The sequence below is a fragment of the Saccopteryx bilineata genome, chromosome 4, assembly GCF_036850765.1.
Source record: "Saccopteryx bilineata isolate mSacBil1 chromosome 4, mSacBil1_pri_phased_curated, whole genome shotgun sequence".
Lineage (NCBI taxonomy): Eukaryota > Metazoa > Chordata > Mammalia > Chiroptera > Emballonuridae > Saccopteryx > Saccopteryx bilineata.
In genome coordinates, this window is record NC_089493.1 from 245335782 (window position 1) to 245363389 (window position 27608).

General features: G+C 33.8%; 1 protein-coding gene across 5 annotated transcripts in view; it reads left to right on the forward strand.

The window, feature by feature from the left end:
* AP3S1 (adaptor related protein complex 3 subunit sigma 1) overlaps positions 1 to 27407 on the forward strand; it is a 90683-nt gene extending 63276 nt beyond the window's left edge. Inside the window, exons 4-7 of one of the 5 annotated variants that reach the window (XM_066274123.1) lie at positions 816 to 887; positions 17331 to 17438; positions 20762 to 20802; positions 26693 to 26762. In XM_066274123.1, coding sequence (XP_066130220.1) covers positions 816 to 887; positions 17331 to 17438; positions 20762 to 20797 — 216 coding nt within the window. In that variant the 3' untranslated portion in view covers positions 20798 to 20802; positions 26693 to 26762. Of the gene's footprint in view, positions 1 to 815; positions 888 to 17330; positions 17439 to 20761; positions 20803 to 25262; positions 25287 to 26692 lie in introns of those variants that run through there. The other 4 variants (XM_066274124.1, XM_066274121.1, XM_066274125.1 and 1 more) reach the window with 4 other exon arrangements.
* The last annotated feature ends 201 nt before the right edge of the window (positions 27408 to 27608 follow it).

Here is a 27608-nt window from a genome sequence, read left to right on the forward strand (position 1 = left end):
TGGGTGTCCAGGATTTTTATTGGAGGTCCATCCATAGGTATGTAGCACCTATGTGACTAACCTTGATTACTTAAGTTCCAGACCCTCAGAAAAAAAGATTTGTTTACTATAATCACATTGGTATCATAAATTGTCTGCTCATACTGGTACATTGTGGCCCTAGGCCTCAGTCGTATAAAACATACTTATCAGATAGAACTGTCCAAGGGCTCAGTTCCTAGGCACTAGCCAAGGGCTAGTCTGAAAACAGGCCATTTTGGAGAGTGTGTAGGGTTTGAGCTACCCAGGTCTGCTGAGTTAATACTTTCCTGTACAAGGTCATACAAAGTAGTCAAGCCAGAGTCTGAACCCAGTAAGTCTGACTCCAAAGTCAGTGTTCTGTCCATAAGTAATTTTTAGTGATCTTTTATATTGATTTGCTAATTAGAAATTATTGGCTACATAGATGTGGTAGAGACTTGTACTATACCCAGCTATCCTGATATTATACTTGTAATAAGTTGAGGATAGGGAGCTTGATTTGAATATTTTCAGTGCTTTTGTAAGTAATGGTGCTGAGAATATCTAGTTCTTAGTTATTTTCAACAAAGTTTGTTTTATATATTAATGTATTAAAAGTACTTTGCATGAAGAATAGTCTATAATTACTCCTTTTGCACTTAATACAATTTTTTAATTAAACAAGAGATGTTATAATAGATTTATAAAAGTTTTAGTTCACAATTAGGAATTGTCTGCCATGTAGATAAGAGATTTGAATGGACTTACACAGTTCTCAGAAGCTTTTAACATTTTTCTCTTTTCTTTTTCTTTAGGTATTTGTGGAAACATTAGACAAGTGTTTTGAAAATGTCTGTGAATTGGATTTAATTTTCCATGTAGACAAGGTACTACTTCTATATTGTCAAATCTTCTGAGCTTTTAGCTAAGAAAAATGTTAATCCTTATTTGCCAAAGTAAAAATGGATTTAGTGAGTAATACTATTTTATTTCTTTCTTTGTTAATCAATTTTAAATTATTTTTGGCATAGGTAGGCCCTGTGCCTAGTATAGAAGGTTCAGAACTTGTCCTATGTCATTCATATCTAGAGGAACATATAGTGGCATTAACAAGTAACAGTATGCTGAGTGTTAATGGGAACACAGCTAACCCACATACCTCTGCCCAGGATTGTATGAATGGAGGAATTACACTTAAACTGGATTTTTAAGGACTAGTAGATATTTTCACAGACAGAAAAGGAGAGATGGTTCTGTAGGCAGAGTTATAAAAAACAGGCTTCTTGTGGGGAGGATTATTATTGATCAAGAGGCCTAATTTTGAAGTACATTTAGTGCCATGGATTTTAAACTTCAATCTGAAGCAATTTAACCTTTTTACTTTTTAAATAAGCTTTTATTTGCATTATTGTTGCTTTTTATGTACCATTTTTTGGGCAAGATGATTTTTTTCTACTTTATGGAAGTTGGTAGGTAGGCAGTTAAAGACAGGAAAATCAGTTTAGGAATCTGTATCCAGAAAGAAATGAACTAGGCAGCGTAGTAGTGATGAAAGAATTTGAATTGACAGGACCGGATAGCCTACTGAAAGCTGTAGGTGAGAGAAAGGAAGAATGACTTGAGTTCTCCAATCAGTGTTACTGGGTTATTGCTGATAATGGAACTTAGAAGAAAGACATTCCACTTTTATTATATACAGGTCTTTTTCTATATTAAATTTTTGTAATATACAGATTGTTTTGAATGATTAAGCCATTGAATAAAATAATCTGATTAAAACAAGATGCCAAAAAATTTCACAAAAAGCGTGATTTATAAAAATCAGCTTTATTGAGGTATAATTTATATGCATATAGTTAACTGAGTTTTGACATATGTGTGTATAGTTATGTAATCACTACCATAGTCAAGATGTAATACGAGAAATGCACTTTATTATTTGGGAATATCAAAAGCATTTATCATTTGCCAATTTTCTAGATCATAGTTCTCATTTATTAAGTGATTTGATTGCATGTATTAACTCATTTGGGGCAGAGAACTTAAACTTTATATATTTAAGACTATTTTTAGTTTTCTGCTGCTGTTTTCTAATTAAACAGCTTATACTTTTCATATTTATAAAGACGTTATTTTTAGGCATAGGATTCATAATATTCACAATTATGTTTTAGTACATGATTAAAATGCTTTAAAAACTATTTTTAAAATGACTGCTCAAATATCATTACCTTATATAATACATTTAGCAATTTCTTTAAAAAATTGACAATTCTGTGGTAAAATGTTGCTGTGAGTAAAGTTCTCACGTTTGAACTATACGATAAAAGTTTACCTCAATGGGGAGATTAAGCTCTTCTCTTACACTATTTCCATTCGTGACACACCGTGTTTTTTAAACTTGTATTTTATAAATATATATTCATTTTAGAAAAATTAGGAAGTACAGAGAGGAAAATAGAAGCCACCGCAGTTTCAGAGATTGCCTAGTGTTAAAAGAAACAGACATCTTAAAAATTTTAAGAATTTATTTGAACAAAAATTGATTCAAATTGGATAGTATCAAATCAGAAGTGTAGTTAGGAGCACTCTACTGACAAGGGCCCGGGGAGACTTTTATCGAGAAGAGGCGGAAGCAAAGCAAGGAAATGATCTGATTGCCTGTAGTTTAAGCAGTTGTATTATTTGAGAAAGCTGAATTGGCTGTTTGTGATTGTTGTCCTTTGGTTTCGATTTCTTAAACTTAGGCACTTACAAACTTAGGTTTTGGTTGACTTACATAGGCTGCTGAGGTATTTTAACCACCTCAGTCTAAGGGCCTCGTTGTTTAATTAACACTAGCATTAACACTTCAGAGTATGTATATTTCTAGATTTTTTTTGTACAATAAGTACAGAAATATGTCTTTAAAAAATGGGGTCATACAATATGTAGTGTATATAGCCATAGCCTATTCATTTCACACATCAGTGTGTCACCTTTAGAACATGCCAAAGTTAGCTATGTCTCTTTCTGAGCTAAGCTCTTGTTTTAATTTGTTTTTTAATGTAATAAGACAAAAGAGTCAGGATACCAAGAGTCAGAGACCAGTCAAATAAACATTTCCTGTCGCTACATTCTCTAACACAATGCTAGCCTCATTTTCAGCCATTCTATGAAAGTTTCCATGTGGCTTCCTGGCCAACCCCTAAGGTGGTATCTTTTCCAATTTTTTATTACAAATCATTAAATACTGACTTCTGTATCTGTCACATAGGCTTATATTGTAGTCCCCCTGAAGCAGTGGTTTGAATGTAAAGACTGAAGATGCATGCCACTCATAAACCAGAAGGATCTCATCTGAAAAGGTTTATTACTCACATAAATAAGGTTTTCTGGGGAGAACAAGGAACAGCAGTAAGCTTAGATTTCTCTGTGGTTAGGGAGTGGGGCTGAGATGGGTTTCGTTTGCACACTCTCACTTGATGGGTTTGAACTTCCCACCACTGCAGAGGATGGAGCACCTGGACTTTCATATCAGCTTGCCCAGATATGGGACAGAAGAGGAAGAGGGGGAATGGTGGGGATTGAAAACTGTCAACAGCCAAACATCAAAAATGAAGTCAGAGTCTTTATGCTATGGTAATAACCCATGCAGTACTAGTAACTTGGCTTATTTCTTACTTATACTACATGTCCTTTTGGGGTTTGCTGGAAAGGTCTGAATATTTGTTCAACTGGGTTACCTGCCCATTTCTCAAACACTGTGGCTTTAATTGTGCAGTCCCAGATTGCCACTGCTCTAATACAGCATCCCGTCTCGGCAAAGGTGAAAGAGCTGAAGATGAATGAAGAGCTTGTTTTGGAGAATGTATGACTTTGACATTCACAACTGTGGTACCTCTGTCTACCCCTCCCTGCACAGCCCCTCTTTCCCAGCTGATCATGGTAAGGGAGATTTGATTGGAAGCCTAAGTGTCTTTTCTATCCTTCAGGCTTGGAGAATAAGAGCAGAGTGGTTTCCTCTAGCCCAGTCCCTCTTCAGAAGTTTGACAGCCTATCCTGACAGTGCATACAGAATAAGAGATTCCTTTTCCTTTCACCAATTAAAGAAACCTAGCCTTAAAGAATATCTCAGCAACCAGACTTAAGTGCCATTAAGCCAACAGAGAAAAAGAATGCCATCTCAACAAGAAATAAAAGGAATCATTTCAACGATCAGAGCATATGCTCCATAAAAGGAACTACTAGAGGAGATAGAAGAACACTTGAAATTTAATAATAATAGAAAGTACTTACAGAGATGCAATTTGGAAAAGTCTTCCTAGAGTTTAAAAACATGTTTTTCAAATTATAGCATTCAAAAGAAGAGGGTGGTCACTGTTGAGGGTTGAATTATAGGTAGAAAATAAGTGTAGGAAATACTCTCAAAACTCAGGGCTGAAAGCTTAAGAGATAGAAAACAGAGAAAAGATAAGACATTATTGAAGTATTTTGATTGTCTTACTCATTTGAGGGGAAAGAGGATAATTGGGGAATAGGGGATAATTTGAACATTTAGTAGGAAAACAAGGCATCCCAATAGTAGAAAGACTTGATACTTAGTTTACAAATAATAATAAAGTCATACTTGTTTGATTAAAAGAGCAAGGAAAGAGATAGTAATTATTGATCAAAATTATAAGCAGAATCTAATTTAAAAGAGGGGAAAATAATATAAATAAAATTTGAGCAAATAATCCAACACTGGGGGGTATAACAATTTAAGATAGATATATTATTCAAAACACTAGGTGTGAATTAAATGAAATAATTTATTAAAAGACAGGTGAGGGGTTTAAAAGGCACAGTTTATATAGGAAAGGTCCATTGAATTTAAGAGTATTTTTCTTTATTTACCAGTTTTCACAATTCCCTAATACCCACCAAAAATGATTATTGAATTTTTTTTAATATCTTTAATGACTTATGAATTTTACCAATCAATTTGTTTTAGCCCTGGCGGGATAGCTCAGTTAGAGTGCCAGCTTGAGCACAGAGGTTTCCGGTTGGATCCCCAGGAAGGGCACATACAGGAACAGATCAATGTTCCTGTCTTTCTCTCTCTGAAATCAATAAATTTTTAAAAAATCGATTTGTTTTCATCCACTCCAGATATTATTCTTTTTTGATGCTCATATTGCCTCATCTTTGGCCAGTGGGAACCCATTCAGGTTGTGTTCTGAGTTCTTTTGATACGACTGTACCGTTTGTGAACTTTGATAGCTGCTTTGTGTTCTGGTACAACGAGATGCCCCATAGTATTTTGCTCATTTCCTACACATGTTATCAGCCATTCTAGGAGCCCTGGTTCCTTTCAGTGGAAAATGGTAAACAGAAACCATTTTGTTTCTGTTTAGAATTATGGAAGTACGTAGAATTCTGAGACTGGTCACTGTTTCTAGGTCTTTTCTATAGAAAGTGCATCTTATACATATTATATATTCTGCCTCAGTCCTTGAGTCAGCTCTTTCTCCAAGTAACCCTGGTTCTTTTCAGTGCACAATGATGTGTAGAAATACAGTCTAAGTACCGCATTATGCTTAGGTTGATGAAGGGTTGTGATATTAGTCCTGGTTCTCTATGAACCAAGCCAGGAAATAGATGTCTCTGTGTGTGTACACACACACACACACACACACACACACACACACACACACCTATTTCTATATCTATCTATATATTTTTTTTTTTTTTTCATTTTTCTGAAGCTGGAAACGGGGAGAGACAGTCAGACAGACTCCCGCATGCGCCCGACCGGGATCCACCCGGCACGCCCACCAGGGGCGACGCTCTGCCCACCAGGGGGCGATGCTCTGCCCATCCTGGGCGTCGCCATGTTGCGACCAGAGCCACTGTAGCGCCTGGGGCAGAGGCCACAGAGCCATCCCCAGCGCCCGGGCCATCTTTGCTCCAATGGAGCCTTGGCTGCGGGAGGGGAAGAGAGAGACAGAGAGGAAAGCGCGGCGGAGGGGTGGAGAAGCAAATGTGCGCTTCTCCTGTGTGCCCTGGCCAGGAATCGAACCCGGGTCCTCCGCACGCTAGGCCGACGCTCTACCGCTGAGCCAACCGGCCAGGGCTCTATCTATATTTTTAAAATCATTGAGTTCTCCTAATACCTCAGAGTCTAGTGTAACACTATAGAAGAGTGGTCCCCAACCTTTTTTGCGCCACAGACTGTTTAATCTCAGAAAATATTTTCACGGACCGGCCTTTAGGGTGGGATGGATAAATGCATCATGTGATCAAGACAAGCGTCAAGAGTGAGTCTTAGACGGATGTAACGGAGGGAATCTGGTCATTTTTTAAAAATAAAACATCGTTCAGACTTAAATATAAATAAAACAGAAATAATGTAAGTTATTCTTTCTCTGCGGACCGGTACCAAATGGCCCACGGACCAGTACCGGTCCATGGCCTGGGGGTTAGGGAATAGAAGTTATTCTAGCCTTTTCCTTTTTCATATTTGTAATTTGCTTCTCTGACCACAAGAGATTATTTCAGTTTTTTTCATTCCTATCATTCCCATTGTTCTAGATGCATTTACTTGTTTGTTCAGTATTTTCTTTTATAACCATACTCCTGGCTAAGTCATTCAGATCCTAATCCCCAGACATGCCAATCGCCACCCTTCCCTGCCAGCACTAGTCAAAAGCTTGGCCCCAGAAGTCCTTACTGTATCTACTCAGCAAGTTGTTAAGTCAACCCTGATAAAAGCTACAGTGAGGAAACTATTTTTAAAAACCTGTATGAGCCCTGGCTAGGTAGCTCAGTTGGTTGGAGTATCACCTAGAAATGCAGAGGTTGCCTGTTTGATCCCTGGCCGGGGCACATAAAGGAACAGCTCGATATTCCAGTCTCTCTCTCTCATTCTCCCTGCCTCTCTCTCTCAAAAACAGACAACCCTCCAAAAAACCTGTATAATTTGAAAAAGAATTTAATGGGATTTCTAGAAGAGAAAAAATGTCAATTAAAAATTTCAGTGAGTGGGCTTAAAAGTAGATTAGACATATCTGAGTAATGAAAAGATAGAACATATTGTCTATAATGAAGCATAAAAAGACAAAGATTGCAAATAGGAAAGCTCATTTACAGGTTGGGAGAGGGTAGAGTAAGATCTAATGAACATTCTTAGTTTCAGAAGAAAAATAGAGAATTTTGGCACATTGAATATCTGGGTATCTAATGGTTGAGAATATTCCAGAATTCATGTAAAATACAAATACACAGATAAAAGAATCACAACAGAATAAATAAAAAGAAATCCACATCTAGATTAATGATAAAATTGAATAGCAGAAAAAGAGCTCTTAAATCCTTCAGAAATACGACACACTACCCTCACAGAAGCAATTGGAAGTTAGATTGGAAACGGATTTCTCAACAGCAACCACGGAAGTTACAAGACAATGTGTTGAGAGAAAATGTCAAACTGTAATTCTAAAATCAGCAAAAATATCTTTCAAGAATATGCGCGATTGCCTGACCTATAGTGGTGCAGTGGAGAGAGCATCAACCCGGAATGCTGAGAGACCCTGGGCTTTTCTGGTCAAGGCACTTACAGCAGTTGATGCTTCCTGCTCCTCCCCCTCCCCTCTCTCTCCTTACCTCTTTAAAATGAATTTTTTTTTAATCTAAAAATAATAATAATAAGAGTATGGGTGAAATAAAGACCTTGTCAGAGAAACAAATAAATAATGAGAGAATTTGCCACCACCAAGCTTTCACTAAAGCAAATTCTAAAGAGGGTCCTCTACAAAGAAGGAAATCTGAGCTATAAGAAGGAATGCGGTGAAGAAAGAAGAGCTAAAAAAGTTGTAAATTTGTGGGTGAGGATACAAGAAGTGTAAAGCAGAGTTGAAATATTCTGTTTTTTACTGAGCAGCTCTGACTTTTATAATTAGAAGCTTTTACAAAAGATTTTTATATGATCAGCCCAGATACACAATAGAAATTAGAATGACTTTCTACTTTTCAGTCAGACTTGAATGTTTTGAATTTTTGGACTTTGAGACATGCATATTCAGTGTAATTATAAAGTGCATTGTATACCAAAATAGAATTACTCTTATCATTTACTTTTAATTAGTGTACTCCTGTTGCTTTCCATTAGTCAGCAATTGGCAAATGTCTTCATTATTATTAATATATTACTTACATACTTTACTTTTCTATTTTTATCTTGAAATCATAATTCATTGCAACACTTTCAAAGTTGTCATACTTTCAAATTTTCTTTCATAGTACAATATATAATATTAACAAAAACAGTAGTTTGTGTGGAGATAGTACTCTTTAGCAATAAAGTCAGCTCAACTGAACCAATCTCAAGATAATATGAACCAGATTATTGTAGAACTGATTATTTTCTTAGGAAACACTTTTTAAGGTTAATAACATTATCAAGTGAAAGTTTTAAATTGTTTAACACTTCAAACATACGAACTCTTACCTTGTTCCCTTCCTTATACCCACTCATCTCTATTCCACCCACTCATCTCTATTCCACCCACTCATCTCTATTCCATGCTGCGTCCCTGAAGTAATTTCTCTTAATAGATTGGCTAGATAAGCTTCAAAGTTTTTTTTCCTACAAATTTTCCAAGAGGTGTATAGTTTTGTTGGTTCAGTAAGTATTTTTATTTCACACAATGTTCTCTGTCTTGCTTTATTGATTTCATCTATCTTTAGATCCTTTTATATTGATATATATTATATGTATTTTTATTTTTTATTTATTTATTTATTTTTTTAAGCAAGAGAGAGCAAGAGGTACAGAAAGGAGAGACATGAGAAGCATCAACTCATAGTTGTGGCATCTTAGCAACCTTGGGATCTGGTCTGTGATCTCATGCTCAGGCCAGCAACCCTGTGCTCAAGCCAGTGACCTTGGGGTTTGAGCCTGGGTCCTCAGTGTCCCAGGCCAATGCTCTATCCACTGTGCCACCACCTGGTCACTCGTTTTATTCTTAAGTGAAGTATTGAGCAGAATGATATGCCATATTTTGCTTGACCACCCCTATAGTCAGATGTTCAAGTTTTAAAATGCTTGGTGCAATGGCCTCATTTCTAGCATTTCTAAATTATAGCAATGAAGCTTTTATGCTTTGAAAACAAGTGCCAATCCATAGGAAAAAAGTACATAATTTGTCCATCTTTTCTTTCTTTTTATCCTTTTTTTTAGATGATTGGTTCAGTGTAGTAGAAGTGTTTTAACTCTTAAAAAAGTGAAATGTGCCTGACCAGGTAGTGGCGCAGTGGATAGAGCTTTGGACTGGGATGCATAGGACCCAGGTTCGAAACCCCAAGGTCACCAGCCTGAGCCCAAGGTCGCTGGCTTGAGCAAGGGGTCTGCTGTAGCCCCCTGGTCAAGGCACATGAGAAAGCAATCATGTGAACAACTAAGGTGCCGCAATGGATTGATGCTTCTTGTCTTTCTCCCTTCTTGTCTGTCTGTCCCTCTCTCTGTCTGTCTCTGTCTCTATCATTAAAAAAAGTGGAATGTGTTTGAATTAATATTCACTGTACTCTCCAGTGATGACTTAAACTTTACTCAAACCAGGATGCTGCTGTCTATAAGCTCTAATTTTTAGTAAACATTAAATATAAAGGTGTACTGATTGAGCAGTGACAACTGTTCAATACAAATAAATGCCTTGCTCTTTAACTTTTGAATTGTAAGATAATTGAGATAAATGATTTTAAAGAAAAAAAAGCATATTTATTACTTATTAGATACCAACAGTATATTATACTATTTTATAAAAAATAAAAGAGACTGTTTACTCTTAAATATGTTAGAGTAGTTTTAAGTAAAAGTCTCCAGGTTCTGCATTGAGAGAGATATAAGATAGAATTCTTACTATTTCAACGTATGTAAAAAATGGCATGCTTATGTTTTCTTACCATAAATATTCAACAACTTTGTGCTACCTGTTAAAATACTTATATATGTACATGGCCATTGCTTTTAATATTGTTCCTCTGAATTATGCTTGTTCTTCCTTTTATTTTTAGCAAGCTTTTTAATGAAGTAAAATATGCACATGCTAAAGGTTTTTAAAATAAACAAAAATACCATAAAATGTAAGGTAAATTTCCATTCTTTCTCAGTGTGCCAGTCCCATTCTTTGGGCAACTACTACCTATTAAGAAATGTTTGCCACCGATAAATGAATGGGACTACATCAGACTAAGAAGCTTTTGCACAGCAAAGGAAACTGACAACAAAATAAACAGACAGCCAACTAAATGGGAGATGATATTTTTGAACAACAGTTCAGATAAGGGGCTAATATCCAAAATATATAAAGAACTCACAAAACTCAACAACAAACAAGCAAACAATCCAATAAAAAAATGGGAAGAGAACATGAACAGACACTTTTCCCGGGAAGAAATACAAATGGCCAACAGATATATGATAAGATGCTCAGCTTCACTAGCTATTACAGAAATGCAAAGCAACTACAATGAGATATCACCTCACGCCTCTTAGATTAGCTATTATCAACAAGACAGGTAATAACAAGTATTGGAGAGGCTGTGGAGAAAAAGGAACCCTCATTCACTGTTGGTGGAAATGTAAAGTAGTAAAACCATTATGGAAAGAAGTGTGGTGGTTCCTCAAAAAATTAAAAATAGAACTACCATATGACCCAGCAATTGCTCTACTGGGTATATACCCACAAAACTCAAAATCATTGGTCCATAAAGACACATGCAGCCCCATGTTCATCGCAGCATTGTTTACAGTGGCCAAGACATGGAAACAACCAAAAAGCCCTTCAATGAATAATGAAGATGTGGTACATATATACTATAGAATACTACTCAGCCATAAGAAATGATGACATCAGATCTTTTATGACAACATAGATGGACCTTGATAACATTATACTGAGTGAAATAAGTAAATCAGAAAAAACTAAGAACTGTATGATTCCATACATAGATGGGACACAAAATTGAGACCCATGGACATAGATAAGAGTGCAGTGGTTACTAGGGGGAGAGGAAGGGAGGAGAGGAAGGAGTGGGGGGAGAGTAGGGGCATGAAGAAAACCAGATAGAAGATGACAGAGGACGATTTGACTTTGGGTGATGGGTATACAACATAATCAAATGTCAAATGATCTGGATATGTTTGCTCTAATTGACTAATGTCACCTTGTTAAAATTAATTGTCAAAATAAAACTATAAAAAAAACAAACGTTTGCCGCAAGTTAAATCAGTAATAAGATACCTATTTAAATAGGCCAAGTCCAGAACAGTAACAACACCAAATGCAGTAAGGATGTGGAGCAACAGGCATACACTTTGCTGGTGGGAATACAAAATGGTTCAGCCACTTTGGAAGAGTTAGGCAGTTTCTTACAAAACTAAACATACTGTTATCACTCAATCCAGCAGTCATGCTCCTTGGTATTTTCCCAAAGGAGTTGAAGCATATCTATACAAAAACCTGTACGTGGATGTTTATAGCAGCTTTTTTCAAAATTGTCAACACTTGGAAGCAACCAAGGTATCCTTTAGTAGGTAAATGGGTAATCAAATTGTGTGACATCCAGACAATGGAAAATTATTCAGTGCTAGAAATAAATAAGGAAAAAAAAGGAAAGGAGAAAAATGAGCCATGAAAAGACATTGAGGAACCTTAAAATACATATCACTAATTGAAAGAAAACAATCTAAAAGGCGACATACTGTGTTATTCTGTCTGTATGACATTCTGGAAAAAGCAAAACTGTGAAAACGGTATAAAGATGAGTGGCTGGCGTGGGGTGGGGATTGATTAGGTAAAGCATGGAGGATTTTCAGGGCAGTGAAAATCGTATGATACTATAAGGAGGTATTTGTATCATTATACATTTATCCAAACCCATAGAAATTGTACAATACCAAGAGAACACTAGTGTAAACTATGGACTTTTGGTGATGATGATGTGTCAGGTTCATCAGTTGTAACAAATGTACTCTCATGGGATGTTGATAATGGGGAGGGTATGCATATTGGGACAGGTGCTGTATGGATGGGGTATGAGAAGTCTCTGTACCTTCCTTTCAATTTAACTGGAACCTAAAATTGCTCTTAAAGTCATTTTTTTTTTTTAAGTATTTGCATGCTTTTAAAGAAATTTTCTGGGTATATCCAAGTATGCATGTGGATGTTAGTAATTTTCTTTGTAAACTTCAATAGGATCATATGTTGTTCTGTCCTACTCGTTTTATTATTTAGTAACCTATCTATATTTCTAAGCAATCTATAGACTTCTCATTTTTAGGTGTGTGATAAGTAATAGTGAAGATACATTATTTTACAGTTTTGTATTTTTGTGTCTTTTAACTAACACTGTCATTGATTATCCTTGTACATATATCTGGCACCAGTATTTTTTATTTTATTTTTTTAGTGAGAGAGACTGAGGAAGGGACACATACAGGCAAGAAGGGAGAGAGATGAGAAGCATCAATTCTTTGTTGTGGCACCTTAGTTGTTCATTGATTGCTTTCTCATATGCGCCTTGGCCTGGGAGCTACAGCAGAGCGAGTGACCCTTTGCTCAAGCCAGCAACCTTGGGCTCAAGCTGGAAACCTCAGGGTTTTGAACCTGGATCCTCTGGGTCTAGTCCAGTGCTCTACCCAATGTGCCACTGGTAAGGCACCAGTATTTTTTATTATTTCACATCCTCATTCTCTCCTGCCTCTAACTTTTAATATTTTTATTTTCTTGCAAAATTATGAAATACATACATGTGATCTCATTTGTGTAAATTAGACATACATATATACACATAAGTGTGTGCATAACAAGTTTTCTGAAAACGTATTTAAGATATAATTAACTGGCTGTCTTTGGATAGAAGTTGTAACAAAAGCAGAGGTGTGGACACTTATTCTTCATACATAAGTTTGTGTATGGCTTGAACTTTTAATTATTTGCCTATATTGTGATATTTAAAAAATGAAATTCAGAAGTTCTGGTTTATGTTCAGAAAAAGCTATGTGATTTTTTTTATTTTTTGTATTTTTTCTAAGTGAGAAGGGAGGGCAGACACACAGACTACTGCATGCACCCAACTGGTATCCACCCGGCATGCCCACCAGGAGGCAATGCTCTGCCCTCTGGGGCATTGCTCTGTTGCAATCAGAGCCAATCTAGTGCCTGAGGCTGAGGCCATGGAGCCATCCTCAGCGCCCAGGCCAACTTTGCTCCAATGGAGCCTTGGCTGTGGGAGGGGAAGAGAGAGATAGGAAGGAAGGAGAGGAGGAAGGGTGGAGAAGCAAATGGGCACTTCTCCTGTGTGCCCTGGCCGGGAATCAAACCCTGGACTTCCACACGCCAGACGGACGCTCCACCACTAAGCCAACTGGCCAGGGCACTATGTGATTTTTTAAATGCAAGAGTACATCGTTAATGTGGTATTTGCTACTTTTTCTTTTTTGTTGTTGTTGTTCTTTTTTCTTTGGTATTTGCTTTTTTAAAAAACACTTAAATGCCTATAAAAATTCAAAAAGGAGGGTAAAAATTCATTGACCTCTTATTTTAGGTGAACATCAAAGAATTTAGCAGTTGAGCTGTATTAAAAGCATATTGTCACCCTTTAGTTTATTTCCATAAAAATCTGTTTTAAATAAAATTTATAAAACAAAATAATGGAAATTTGTTAACCATATGAGTTAGATTTTTAGGGCTTTTTATCATCCTCTTTCTCATATTAAATCTACCAAAAATTCTTTCCATTTCTTGGAACATGAATTTTTAGTCACTGGACATGTTATGTTCATTGTCTAAATTTCCCTATCTCATGTGACATACCTGTCCTTGGACACCATAACTTTGATCTATTAGAGTAGTCTTCCAATGAATAATTTTTATTCCCAAACTGTTAATCTTTTTAAATTTCTACATAATGTGTAAGTACTCCTCATCAAGAATATAATTTTTAGGCATTTATTATTTTTATAATAAATGAGATTATATTTCTTTAAGGATTTAGCACACACTTCATACCTATTTTCTACTCCTGGATTTCTGAATTTGCTTTTATAGGAATTTTCCTATACTTTGAAGGCAAGTGTACATCCTAGTTATTATCTAGTAAATTGACATAACATTCTTAGAATTTCTTGGGTATGACCCATATTTGCAGACTACTTATATTTTGAAACCTCTAAACTTGGAAGATGTTCCTATAATACTGAAATTTTAGTATCCACTACTCTAGTGCTTGTGTTCTTAGATGTTTCTGGAAAGCCAGTATAGTACAATGTATATATAATGAACCCACAAGAAAGCCTGACCAAAGTGGGTGTTGTAAAGTTACTACACGTTTGTCAACATAACAAATTGTGCTTTCTGATGAGAATTTGTTTTAAAATGGAGAGAGGAAGTGCTACTGCTAAAACAAAAGTGTTGATGAATCAATCTCTGTTGGCTGGTCATGGCCTTTCTTTCTGATCAATTTTTCCTGCATGTTGTACCTATTAGCTATAACAAGATAATTTTATTTTACCACATAATCACCTTCTTGGCCTTTAATTCAATTTTCATAGATTATGTCTAAAAGTTAATTAACTGTATCAGTTTCGTTTGTTGTTAACAGAAGAAAGCAAGGAGTTGGATTAGAATAACCCAGATTTAGGTTTGAATTGTTAGTTTGCCACATATTAGTTTATGTGTCTTGAGTAAGCTGGTCTATTCTCTCAGCTTTAACAAAGGTTAATATGAGAGTTAAATCAGATACTATAAGTACAGCATCAAAAGATATCTAGTAGCAGAAAGGATAGTAGTAGAAATGATGATACTTGGTACTAATTTTTAAAGACATTTGTGGCTTCTCGTTTTTGTGTTGTTTGCTAGGAAAAGTAATTTTTATAATTCTTTCTTCAAAATTTATACCAGAGATTGTAGATCTAGTCATAATGAAAAATTATTAAATAATGGCAGGGTTTTTTTTAAATTTTTTTTTTTTAAGATTTTATTTATTCATTATAGAGAGGGGAGAGAGAGAGAGAGAGAAGGGGGGGAGGAGCAGGAAGCATCAACTCCCATATGTGCCTTGACAAGGCAAGCCCAGGGTTTTGAACCAGCAACCTCAGTGTTTCCAGGTTGATGCTTTATCCACTGCGCCACCACAGATCAGGCAATGGCAGTGTTTTTAAAATGATGAATACATTTGCATAAACTCTTATAAAGGAATGAAAATTAAATAATAGTTACATATTTAACCAAAAAAGAGTTTTTGTTTAAAAAAGAAATTACCTCGATTCTTGGTCAGGGCACACAGGAGAAATGCCCATCTGCTTCTCCACCCCTCCTCCTCTCCCTTCTCTCTCTCTCTTCTCTCTCTCTCTCTTCTCCTGCAGCCATGGCTCATTTTGAGTGAGTTGGCCCAGGGCACTGAGGACGGCTCTAGGGCCTCCACCTCAGGCACTAGAATGGCTCTGGTTGCAGCAGAGCAAAGGCCCCAGATGGGCAGAGCATCGCCTCCTGGTGGGCATGCCAGTGGATTGCATATGGGAGTCTGTCTCTGCCACCCTTCCTCTCACTACATAGAGATAGATAGATAGATAGATAGATAGATAGATGATAGATAGATAAGATAAGATAGAGATAAGATTAGAGATAGAGATAGATAGATTGTCCTATAATACCTATTCATACTCTGCTAAGCATTTTACATGAATTATTCTTATGATAATCCTGTGAGATGCCTATCCTATTTTTATCTCTAATTTACAGATAAAGTAACAGATTCAGAGAGGTCACATTACTGCTGAAGGGCATGTAAATGGTAGAGTCAGTGTTTGTATCTAATTTGTTTTTAATTTCAGTGTCTTCATTATTTTAGATTTTTTATTGATTTAGAGAGAGTAGAGCGAGAGGGGGGGGAGAGAGAAAGAGAGAAGGGAGAGAAGCGGGAAGCATCAACTTGTAGTAGCTGCTTCTCCTATATGCCTTGACCAGGCAAGCACAGGGTTTCAAACCAGCGACCTCAGTATTCCAAGTTGATGCTTTACCCACTGTGCTACCACAGGTCAGGCAGAGAGGCTTCATTCTTAATGCCACATTATTATTTTTAAAATTATAGCAGATAGAGTAGACTATTCAGTGAAACTTAATTCAGCTTTGAATTGGGGATTTTTTGATCCAATACCCTATGGAAAAATGCATAGGCTAAATTTTTTCTCCCCAATGGAAGATACTGTTTTTATTTATTTTCAATATTTTAAAAATTGTATTGTTTATTTTTAAAGATAGAGAGGAAGGAAGAGAGAAAGAAAGAAACATCAATTTGTTGTCCCATATTTATGCATTTCTTGATTGATTCTTGTATGTGCCCTGATTGGGGATTGAACCCATAACCTTGGTGTGCCAGGATTACACTTTAACCAATTAAGCTACCAGGACAGGGCTTGGTAAACAGCATTTTTAGTCTTAAGATGTATTTGATTAAAACATTTCATTGTTTCATATAGAGAGGGCTTTGGGGTTAGAACAGGGGTCGGGAACCTTTTTGGCTGAGAGAGCCATGAACGCTACATATTTTAAAATGTAATTCCATGAGAGCTATACAACGACCCATATACATTAAGCATTATCCAATAAAAATTTGGTGTTGTCCCGGAGGACAGCTGTGATTGGTTCCAGCCACCCACAACCATGAACATGAGCAGTAGGAAATGAATGGATTGTAATACATGAGAATGTTTTATATTTTTAACATTTTTTTTTTTTATTAAAGATTTGTCTGCGAGCCAGATGCATCCATCAAAAGAGCCACATCTGGCTCGCAAGCCATAGGTTCCCGACCCCTGGGTTAGAACATTGTTAAAGTGCCTACAGAAAGGAGAAAATTTTATTGTTTTCAATGTAGAGCTTGTAGTAATGCCACATAGCTTCATTAAGTACCTTGAGCATAAAACAATTTAGTAACTAGTAACTAAGAACCTATAAAAGTTCCTTGTGAATGATTTTTTTAGCATTAAACATGATAGGATAAAAATGGTAGCTTATGTTTACTGATCCTTTGTTTTGGGTGCTTCCATGATGATCTCATTTAATCTTTTCAACAATCTGAAGGAGGTAGTGTTATTGTCTCTGTTTCATAGCCCATTAAACTAAGACTTAAAAAGATTACATAATTGCCTAAATCTCACAGTAGTGATGTGGATTATGAGCCTTCACTCCAAATTAAATTATTTTACAGCTCAGATTTGTAGACATAGCAGTATGTAAACCAAAACTACTGGAATATGAAATGTTTTTGTAATGAGTTTTTTTAATGGGTTTTTTTTTTTCTTTTAGGTTCACAATATTCTTGCAGAAATGGTGATGGGGGGAATGGTGTTAGAGACCAACATGAATGAGATTGTTACACAAATTGACGCACAAAATAAACTGGAGAAATCTGAGGTAAGAATGGAAAGTGCTCTAGTTAGTGAAGGTAGTACGCATGATCATAAATTGTGCGTGACTTGTAGTTTTCACTGTCCTTCAGAATCACCCTTTAGGTACAGCTGATATGCTTATTCTGTTTTAGAAATGGAATATACAAATTTCAATATGCCGAATGTTCTGTTATTACTATTCGCCAAATAGTTTTATGCATCATTCTTTTAGCCACGGTCATACCTGCTTTGGGTAATTAACACACTTCCAAGTTCTTTTTTGCTTAAAAAATATTTATTTGAAAATGGAATAAATATTTACTTTACAAAACAAATTTAGTCAGTAATTATCAAGGAAATCTTAGAATTTGTACTTTAAAGTTATATAAATTTAGCATTACAAAGCTATTTCTGGAAGAAGAAAGAAAAGACAATGGAAGTAATAAGTTATAATAGGTGCTTAGCAAGCCTGAGTACATATTGAAAAAGGAAATTCAATGCCTTAATCTTTTAATTCTGGATCCTTCTCAGAGGTCACTGACCAGTTTGCTAAGTCATATATTTTATTCATTAATACATGTATTTGTGCCTTTTATGACATTCTATAAGAGAAAGATTTGTTTAGTTATGCATGCTGACTTTGTGCTGTTAGATTGGGTGAATGAGGCCCAACCAGCATTTTAGCATGGTATAAACCAGTGGTCTCCAACCTCTGGGCCGCGGACCGGTACGGGTCCGCAGAGAAAGAATAAATAACTTATATTATTTCCGTTTTATTTATATTTAAGTCTGAACAATGTTTTATTTTTTAAAAATGACCAGATTCCTTGTTACATCTGTCTAAGACTCACTCTTGACGCTTGTCTCGTCCCATCCTAAAGGCCGGTCTGTGAAAATATTTTCTGACATTAAACCAGTCTGTGGCCCAAAAAAGGTTGGGAACCACTGGTATAAACCCTACTTTAGAATTTTAATGACTCCTCATATACTAGATTATTAGTAGCAAAGCCATTCAAATTCACATTATTTTGGTTTTATTGTTTCTATAGCAGAAGTTTAGAGAGATAATAGTGATATCTCATACAGTGCTATATTTGTTTGAGGATACTCTTACCTTTGGTATTTATAGTCATAACTCAGATTAGGAATGTATATTTATAATTGTTAGTCCAAAAAAACAAAAAAAATTATTAATACAAGTTCAGGTGTTTGGTTGATATGAAGTAAATATTACTATGAAAGCTGCAAGGTATTAAACATATGCTAGCTAGCATTAATTTATAACAGGTGAGTTCTGAAGAATTATTATACTGTTGACAGTTAAAAGATTAGTTTAATACCATACTATGCTCACTGGAATTGAATAAAACACGGATGATGGATAAACCTGAAATCTGAGGGTTAGAAACAGTTGTAGCTTTGTATAAATGTTCCAATGTTTTACTTAAAATTAAAATAATCCTGCATTTCTTCTTAACTCATTTACTTTCCCTTTTGGTTTTTCAAAAGAGGCTTATAATAGTGAAGAGCATAAAGTTATGACTCTTAAGTACCTGTACGTATTTTGTGTTTTCTATAGTCAATTTTTAAAATACTGGTTTTTGAAAGGGGAAAAATAAACTGGATTAGAATAGGACAAGGAAAATGACTCAATATTATTTAGTGTGATTAGTTTGCAATATATTATCAGGTATAGTAAAAGATTTACTATAAATTCTAAACTAGTTTTTAAAATCTTAAAATGGTCATTTGAAATTTATGTAATGTGTTAAACTCTGCATTACAAAGCTGTGTGGATACAGATTTTAAATTCTAAGAAACAGTGATACAATCCATTAATAATCACTAAAATGAATGGATGTGGTAATTTGTAAATTCTGTATAATCATTTATTATAATATATTGACTTCTTGTCTGAAATTTTTATATTTCCAAGTAGTTAACTCCTTCCCATTGGTGGTGTCCTTTTTTCTTTTTCTCCTTAGTGTGATGTATATAATATTGACAAATGTCATAAAGGGCCTATAATAATTGCATAATGCATATTTGCTTTTTGACTATCTGGTTAATGAGCAGTTTTTAATCTATAAAGAGCAGTAAACACAAAATTTAAATTTTTGATGGAAATAGTTATAAGAATATTATAACTTAAAAATCCATTTATAGAAGCAATGTTATTTAAAATGGTTTTGAATATTAGTGAATACTCCTCCATTTTTCATCCACTGATCCTTTTTTAACATATAGTCAGTTTTCTACTACCAGATTAGTTTTTCTCTTTCTCCTTTATAAGAAAGCATATTTTAAATCTGATTGAGGATAAACCACAACATCTATTTATTAAGTATTTCTCTACATGTGATATATACCACTATTTAGTCATAAAATTAGGATTTTGAGTCAATTGAGGCCATTTAGTCCTGATAATATTTTGAGAAATTGTGTTGAAAAATAATGTTGACTTTATATAATTTTTCAGTAATTTTCATATATTTCAAGTATGTTTTGAAGACTACCAGCTTTATTCTAGGCACACTGAAATGTTCATGTTGGTTCCATTTCCATGTTACTTAAACTGGCTATCCACAAAACATATGATTACTGAATAATCCAAAATTACTTGACAGCGAACAATAAGCTTTTACTAATCTGACTCTTACTAAATTTTAGTTAAAATTTGTTATATAAACAAAAACTTACCAGGAAAGACTTAATTAAAATCCAGAGTATCATGATTGATGACAAGATCTGGTTATCATATTTTTTAAATTAAGTAATATTTGGAATAGCATTTATCTTATAAAAATTATCCTAGGTTTAATTAAGATACAGCTTTTAAAATCGAATATGGTTCTATCTAGGTTTTTTTACTTTGATAAATACAGAAGATTTATTATGTTGAGTTAATGATAGTATATTTTCAGTGACAGTCGGAGTGATCCAATTTAATTCCCAATACGTAGACAGGTAGGAGCAAAGATCATCCAGATCTTTAAAAAGAAAAGAAGTAAAGATATGCTCTAAATGTATTTTTATCTGTCCTGCTTTGATAGTAAAATGGTTTGCTCTAACATTAGGATCTTGGGAAAGAAGGGTTTAACCTGGGAACTTGGTGGGATTTGGGGAAGTCTAAGAGGCACCCAGGAATCTGCCTAGGCATGAAAGGACTCCCTGGGGGTGGCGGTAGATGGGTGGGGTTGGGAGACTTGTTAGTTTTTATGTATCTCATGTTATTTTTAAGATGAATAAATGGCTCTGAATTTAGTCGTTACTTTTTTAAAGTCAGTCTTCTTTTTTTTTCCCGAACATCCTGATCTTTCTAGCTCTTTCCATTCTTCTCTCTTACAGACCTTTATCTTTCAATCTCCCAGACAGGACAGGTAGACAAGGTATTGCTGACTTTGAGAAAAATGTACTTTAACAAAAGGGAAAGCAAAATGATGTCAATGGCAATTAATTATTTAGGCCAGACTCAAAAATCCTTTGTGTTAATGAACCCATATAGTCCCTGTAACCTATTTTTCATTCTAGTTTCTCCTTGTAGTTTTTCCATCTTTTATTGAACTTAGTGTATTTTACTGGTATATCATTGATGTCATATTTGTTTTGTTTTGTCTGCCTGCATTGTAAAAGGAAAGTTTAAATTTTTTGTTTTTTTTTTAAACATTGTCATTTAACTAACAATTATATTTTGTGGAAATGACAGTTTACTTTGTATATTAACTTTAGAGTTTATTTTGAGCATCATATGGCAGAACCAATATCACTTTAGCTCTCACAGATTTTTTTTCCCATCTTTCTAAATTAGAATGCTAACAGAAAATTGACTGCTAGGTTTTGGAAGCTGTGAAATTAAAAACCAAAAGCTGAACCTTCAAAATTTTGTATACAACGTGGGAAGCAGTGAAGGCTTAGAACAACAGCAACTGTTGAATAGTATCCCTCCCCCCCACAATGGTTTTCAGTCCCAAAGTCTTAACAGAATTGCTTTTACTAGTTTTGACTAACAGATGTATATTAAAAGTGGCCAATAAAAAGCAAGATCAGAAATCTTTTAGCTTTGAATTAAAAACTCCAAGAAAATGGAATTAAATATATTTACCAGAATAAAATGGATTTCCACTTAGTAATCTTCTGATGTCCAACATGTCATAAGACTTAATAAAATATTATAAACTCTGAATATTTTTGCAAAACATATTGACCAATATTAGAAATATTTTTAATAGGCTCCTAGCTTTACAAAACTTATTTTTCCTCAAGTATTTTCTGTACATTTTTTTATACCATAAGTTAACTGTGTGAATTATTATTTAAACATTTCCATCTAGATCAACTTTTTTGTACAAAGCTGTTTCAGAAAAAATGAAAATATATATAGGACTTCTTTTAAAAATTTTCAAATGAAAATACTTTATTGAGTCCTGTGGAAAAAAAAAAGTCTATAAACTTAATAAGTTAGATTACCTACTTTACTAATTAGGAAAATGTCATGAGATTTGGCATAGTGTATAGCCACTCAGTTACTACCTTCTGGATGTGTTTGAGAAGCAGCAATAGACAGGAGGCTTTGTAATTTTTTATTCCAAGATCATGGGCTACATAGCATGAGGCTGCTGGCACCACATTTGGTCGCCGGATCCATATTACCGGCACTTTATCCCTGCAAAAGAAAATAATTATCTTATTCACTCCTTAGATCCAGATCACTGCCAATTTCTGTTTTAGTCTTTAATTTATGTTAAATTGCTATTTTCTAGCAAGAACCATAAACCACTTGGGTCTCTTTAACTTCTATACCTAGAATTAAATTAGTACTTAGTTTTCTTTCTTTATTTTTTAAAATCAAGTATCTGTTTTTAAAGAGTATAGAATAGGAAAAGTGGGCCTAATTGACAGATGTTGGAAAGTCAGTTTGTGAGTTGGTTCTGCCCCCCCTTGTTGACATGCACAGTTATTCTGTTCTACACAATATGGTGAGGGCCCCTGAGGTCACTTGTAATGGTCAAAACTAGTTATATTAAATCCATTTATGACATTAGTCTGCTGTGTTTATTTCACACAGGCAAATCCTATGCTAGAAATTAAACTATAAAGGAAGATTATATAAAATGATTATCAATTTGAAAGTTTTTAAAATTGTTATTCTAATGTTGATAAAAAAATTTTATGAAATGCTGTTATGTTCTTGCTCACTAGAGGACTGTCATCAGTATTTATAATCTGTTTAGAATTGTAGTATTAAAGCACTGCCTTTAAAGCAAAGAAAAAGCCTATTACAAGGTCCCAGATTAAAAGTTATTCTACCTTACAGTCAGAAATTAAAATATTGACATTTTCTATTTCATTCAAAACATCTTTCAAAATCTGCCATTATTTTGTTAATGATTTTGAGTCTGAAACCATTTAATACTCTGTTTATTAATGTTGATGTACTTTCAGTTTGCTGTTAGGTCAAAATTTTGAATGTGCATATACCAACTTCCAGCAGGAATGGTGGGTAAAGGTTTTAGTATGTACAAATTATTCCAACTGCCATCTTATGCTATATCTCAATCTTGAGAAAATGTTTTAAAAATGGTAGGTTGGTATTTTATGTCTTAGATGAAATAACTATTTGGATTCTTTCCTTTTCCCTTCGAGAAAGTTAATTGCTATTGCATGAGGAAAAGGGAGCTTTCAGATTTTTGGAATACATTTTAGTAATGCTGCTTTTTCAGTTTTGCTTGCACATATTTTGTTTATTTTTGGGTCTGGCAATTTAAAAACAAAATAAAAAAAATCATGTCCATCCATTACTATCTTTGTGATTCCAGTGCTTGAAATTTCCCAGAGTATGTCTGTATAAGTCTTCTATCTGTTTGGCCTCATTTTGGTATACTTGCAGACTTCATTTTGTTTTCTTTCTCTTAATTATGTTAATTTATTTAATCTCATGGGAGAGAAAACGTGACCATTCTTTTATATACTGTACTTCATTCTTTCATCTAATTCATACTCTTGACAGCTTTAGATTCATACATTTGTTTTTGTTAGTGGAGTTGCTGCAGTTTACTTGCCATGGTGGTGCTCGAGTAAAATAACAGATGGAAACAAGTTATTTCTCCAGTAGAGTTTGATTTTATTTCTGCTTGTGTCAATAGTGTAATCTTAAATCTTTAAGAATTACATTGTATGGTCAGAGATACCTTTTTTCCTTCTTTTTACATTTTAAATTGTATAAACTAACAGGTAAGGTAAACTTAATTTCTATAAATATGAGTGTTAGTACAAGTTATCTTGTTTTGAATATATCTGGAAAATTACAACTGCGTTGGCAAATTGATTTTCTAATGACAAATCACCTCTTTTACATTTCAGTAATAAAATGTTTCAGACTTCACTTTCCTGGAAGTCTGAAAGTCAAATTGATTTTATAGCATTTGGGTGTTAACTGCCTGGTAACATGAAATTTTTCTTTTAAACACTGAATTTATATATATATATAAGCATTGGTAGCTCATTTAAACATCTACTTACTCATCAATAGTCCTTGTATTTCCTACATTTTATATTCTGTAGAATCTGATTTCTTAAAATGTTTAATTAAAAATTGACGCACACATTGCAATTTAAAATTTTTGTACAATTTAAATTCATGACGTTCTACACAAAAGTATTGAACATACTTGAGAAATAATTTGATTCTCTCAATTCATTTGACTGTTCTGAATAGTTTACATTACCATTCTTTGCATGTCTATGGCTTGTTGCTTATGTTTAGAAGAATTGTAATTTGCTGTATTTAGAAACTTCTTTTGGTTTTACATAATAAGAATTTAGCATAGATATGCTATTTAAATCAATTGCTCTATTGACTTTATGTATTCTCATTAGTAGTCAACAGTCAATACCATCTTTGGTCACAAAGAAGTGATTTAATCTAATGAAATATAACAGGATGCATTTTATTCTCATTTTCTTTGCTTAAGTTCAGTTTGTTGTTCATGGTATAGGGTATTAAGGAAAAAAAGGCTTCTTGAAAGTTACATTTAGTTTAATACTGAAAACAATCATTTTAACTATTTATAAATATGTATCATAGCACCCAGTAAAACACACACATATCTATCTTTTCTCTCTCTTTCATAAAATTTTCTAATAATTTATGCCTTTTGAAATATTGATACTCATATATCTTATCAGTACTTTTCAATAGCCTACTTAGCATTTGTACCCTGAATAGAAATTTCAGAGTAAAAATAGTGGCAAATTGGCTTGTTATTTAGAAAAACCATAAAATTCTTCTACCTGGAAAAATGATATTACTTCCAGGATATCTGTAATTTTATAATATAAATTTTGTTCCCTTGGCAGACAGCATATTTCCTGATAAAAGGAGCCTACAAGATGGTAAAGCTATTTGAATTGAATTCTTCTTTGATCCTTAACAATTTAAATTTTGGTAGCTAGACATTGAACTTGAAATGATCTACTTAAAGATCCCTTTTAATATGATTTACACTACCCTAAGTAATATTCATATGTATCTTTACCTTTGGGGCAGTAGGAGGCAAGTGAAGTATAACAAAAACTGCATTACTTCAGGTAGGTATACATATAGAGGTCAATTAGATTTTTAGTTATTATATATTAAAATCAACTGACCCCTATTAAATTACAAAAATTGAAGCCCCAGCCCTATTAAGTCTTTAATTGGGTGTGGAGTGTTTTATCCAAATTACCCTTCTCATTGCCTTTATAATAATACTACTTTACTAATTTTTCTATTACTCCCAATTCTGACTTGATAATCTATGGCTTTTATTTCATTGCTTAACAATGTTTGTATCCTTTATTCAGCAAATAGTTTACACTGGCCTATTTTGTATCAGTCAAGATTTTTCTCAGGTAACAGCTTTATTATTACTATTATTAATTAACAAAAGAGGCAGGATTACATGAGAGAATAAAACCTAAAATTACAAAAAGGGACTTTAAAACTAGTGTCTCTATTACATGACCACTGTTTCTTATACAGGATAGGATGAAAGTAGATTTATGGTATAAGTGAAAGAGACTTAATTCTTGTATTATTTATTAATTATTGTATTATTTTCCATATGAATAACTATCAACCTACGTTTGCCCTCTGCTGTATATATTCATGTTATCTAATCAAAGTGGAAAGACTTTTATTTTTGTTACTAATTGTCTGCTTTTGTGCAAGACAATATGTGCTATTGAATTGAGATGTGTTGGCTTTATTACATAGTCTGAATAAAAATTGATGAAATATAATTGGTATATAACTTAAACCTTAAAAGTATAAAGACTGTTGTAGCTATTTGAGAATAGTGATGTATATTCATTTTTTTTATTTTTAAGCATTTTTTTTCAAAATTACTTCACAAAATAATAAATTTTTCTATTAAGATAAAAGCCAAATATTGTACCCTAATGGTACTGCATATTTTATATTTACTTCATTTATATATGCATATAATCTATCTTTTGCAGTTATGCTCTTTTTTAAATTTGTATTTTGTAAACTACACATATATTGTTGGATCTACTTGGTATGACATTTTTAATCGTTACATCTTTACTAATGTGTGGAAGGTTGGAATGATCCTCTTATTGCAGTTTCATTTTTAGACAGAACTGTCCTCTTTGGATTGAGGCTTTAGTTTAAAAGCCTATTGTTTTTTTAATGCTCTAGAACTTCCTTTAAAAATTTAGAATAGCCTCCATAATTTAAAAAAAAAGTTTAAAAATAATTTATTGTTTTGAAATGCTTTAAGACATTAGCCCTGAGTAAAGAAATTAAACAAACATGATCTATTACTTTTAGTTTTTACTTCACAGCATATTTTATAATAAATGGCATTTTAAAAGCAAAAACCCAAAATATATCATAATTATTTTAAGAGGTGTTTAATAAGGAAACTAATGTAAAATATACTTCATGCTTATATCATGTCAGTTACATCAAGATATAGGTGAAAATCTAGCTTTTGTCATTTGAACGTTTTATGAATATCTAAGTACAGTTTAATTTGTATGTAAATCTTTACATTATTATCATTGCATGTATTCACTGTATTTTTTAATGTGTCAGCTTTTCTCTTTATAGATTAGTATTTCAAAGTACCCATCCCATATCAATTCAAACTTACCATCTGGTTTCTAAGCTTGTTATATGAAAATCGTTTATTATTGTCCTCCATTTTTAGTGTTTTTGATGAGCTGCACCTGAGTTGTATGTTTTCTTTTTCTTTTATTTGCCTCTATATACAGGCTGGCTTAGCGGGAGCTCCAGCCCGTGCTGTATCAGCTGTAAAGAATATGAATCTTCCTGAGATCCCAAGAAATATTAACATTGGTGACATCAGTATAAAAGTGCCAAACCTGCCCTCTTTTAAATAAAATAATTTTAAAGGCCACTCCCAGGTAAAAATCCAGGGGGAAAAGTCATCTAAGTTTACCATGCAGTTGTTTACCAAAAATAAAGGAGGAGAGTCTTAACTTTTGCTCTTGGATTTAAGTCAAGGTACTGTATAGAAGTTGTGTGAAATCAGTATGATGGTTCAATGTTGTTTTTCTTGCTCAGTGATTTTGAAGAAATTGAGTAGTTCCAGTGTAATTTTTTTTCTTTCTTAACTGCATTCCTATGCCCACCTAAGGCATGCCTCTAAGCATTGGCTACAACAGTATTTCAAAAAGTGTTTGAAACATTTTAAATTATGTACAACCCCAAATTTTGGTGTTTTGTATGGATCACAAGTGCAGCATTCCTTAATTCTTTCTGTTATTTGTCACAATTGTTATTTAAAGAACCAAGTATGTATTGCATGAAAACATTATGACCTTTTCTTCTTAGTTTAAATAAACTCCAAGGTAACTGGACTTCGAAGCACCTTTCTGTTTGCCTGATGATATCTACTTTAGCAATAATTTTTTTATGACCCTCTGACTCAACAAAGTAAATAAAAGTATATTTTATCAGTGTTAAGCAGCTGTTAATGATTTATTTAATTTATACCTCTGTTTTTAATATTCAGAAACTCAGTGAATTATTCTAAAGCTCAGTTATTTCACAATCAAGAGTGTAGTGTATCTTATAACATTGTGTAGGATGAGTTCTAGAGTGGGAGATGACAAATCTTTTTTGAAAAATTGCAGAATCTATTTTATGTATTTATGTTTAAACCTT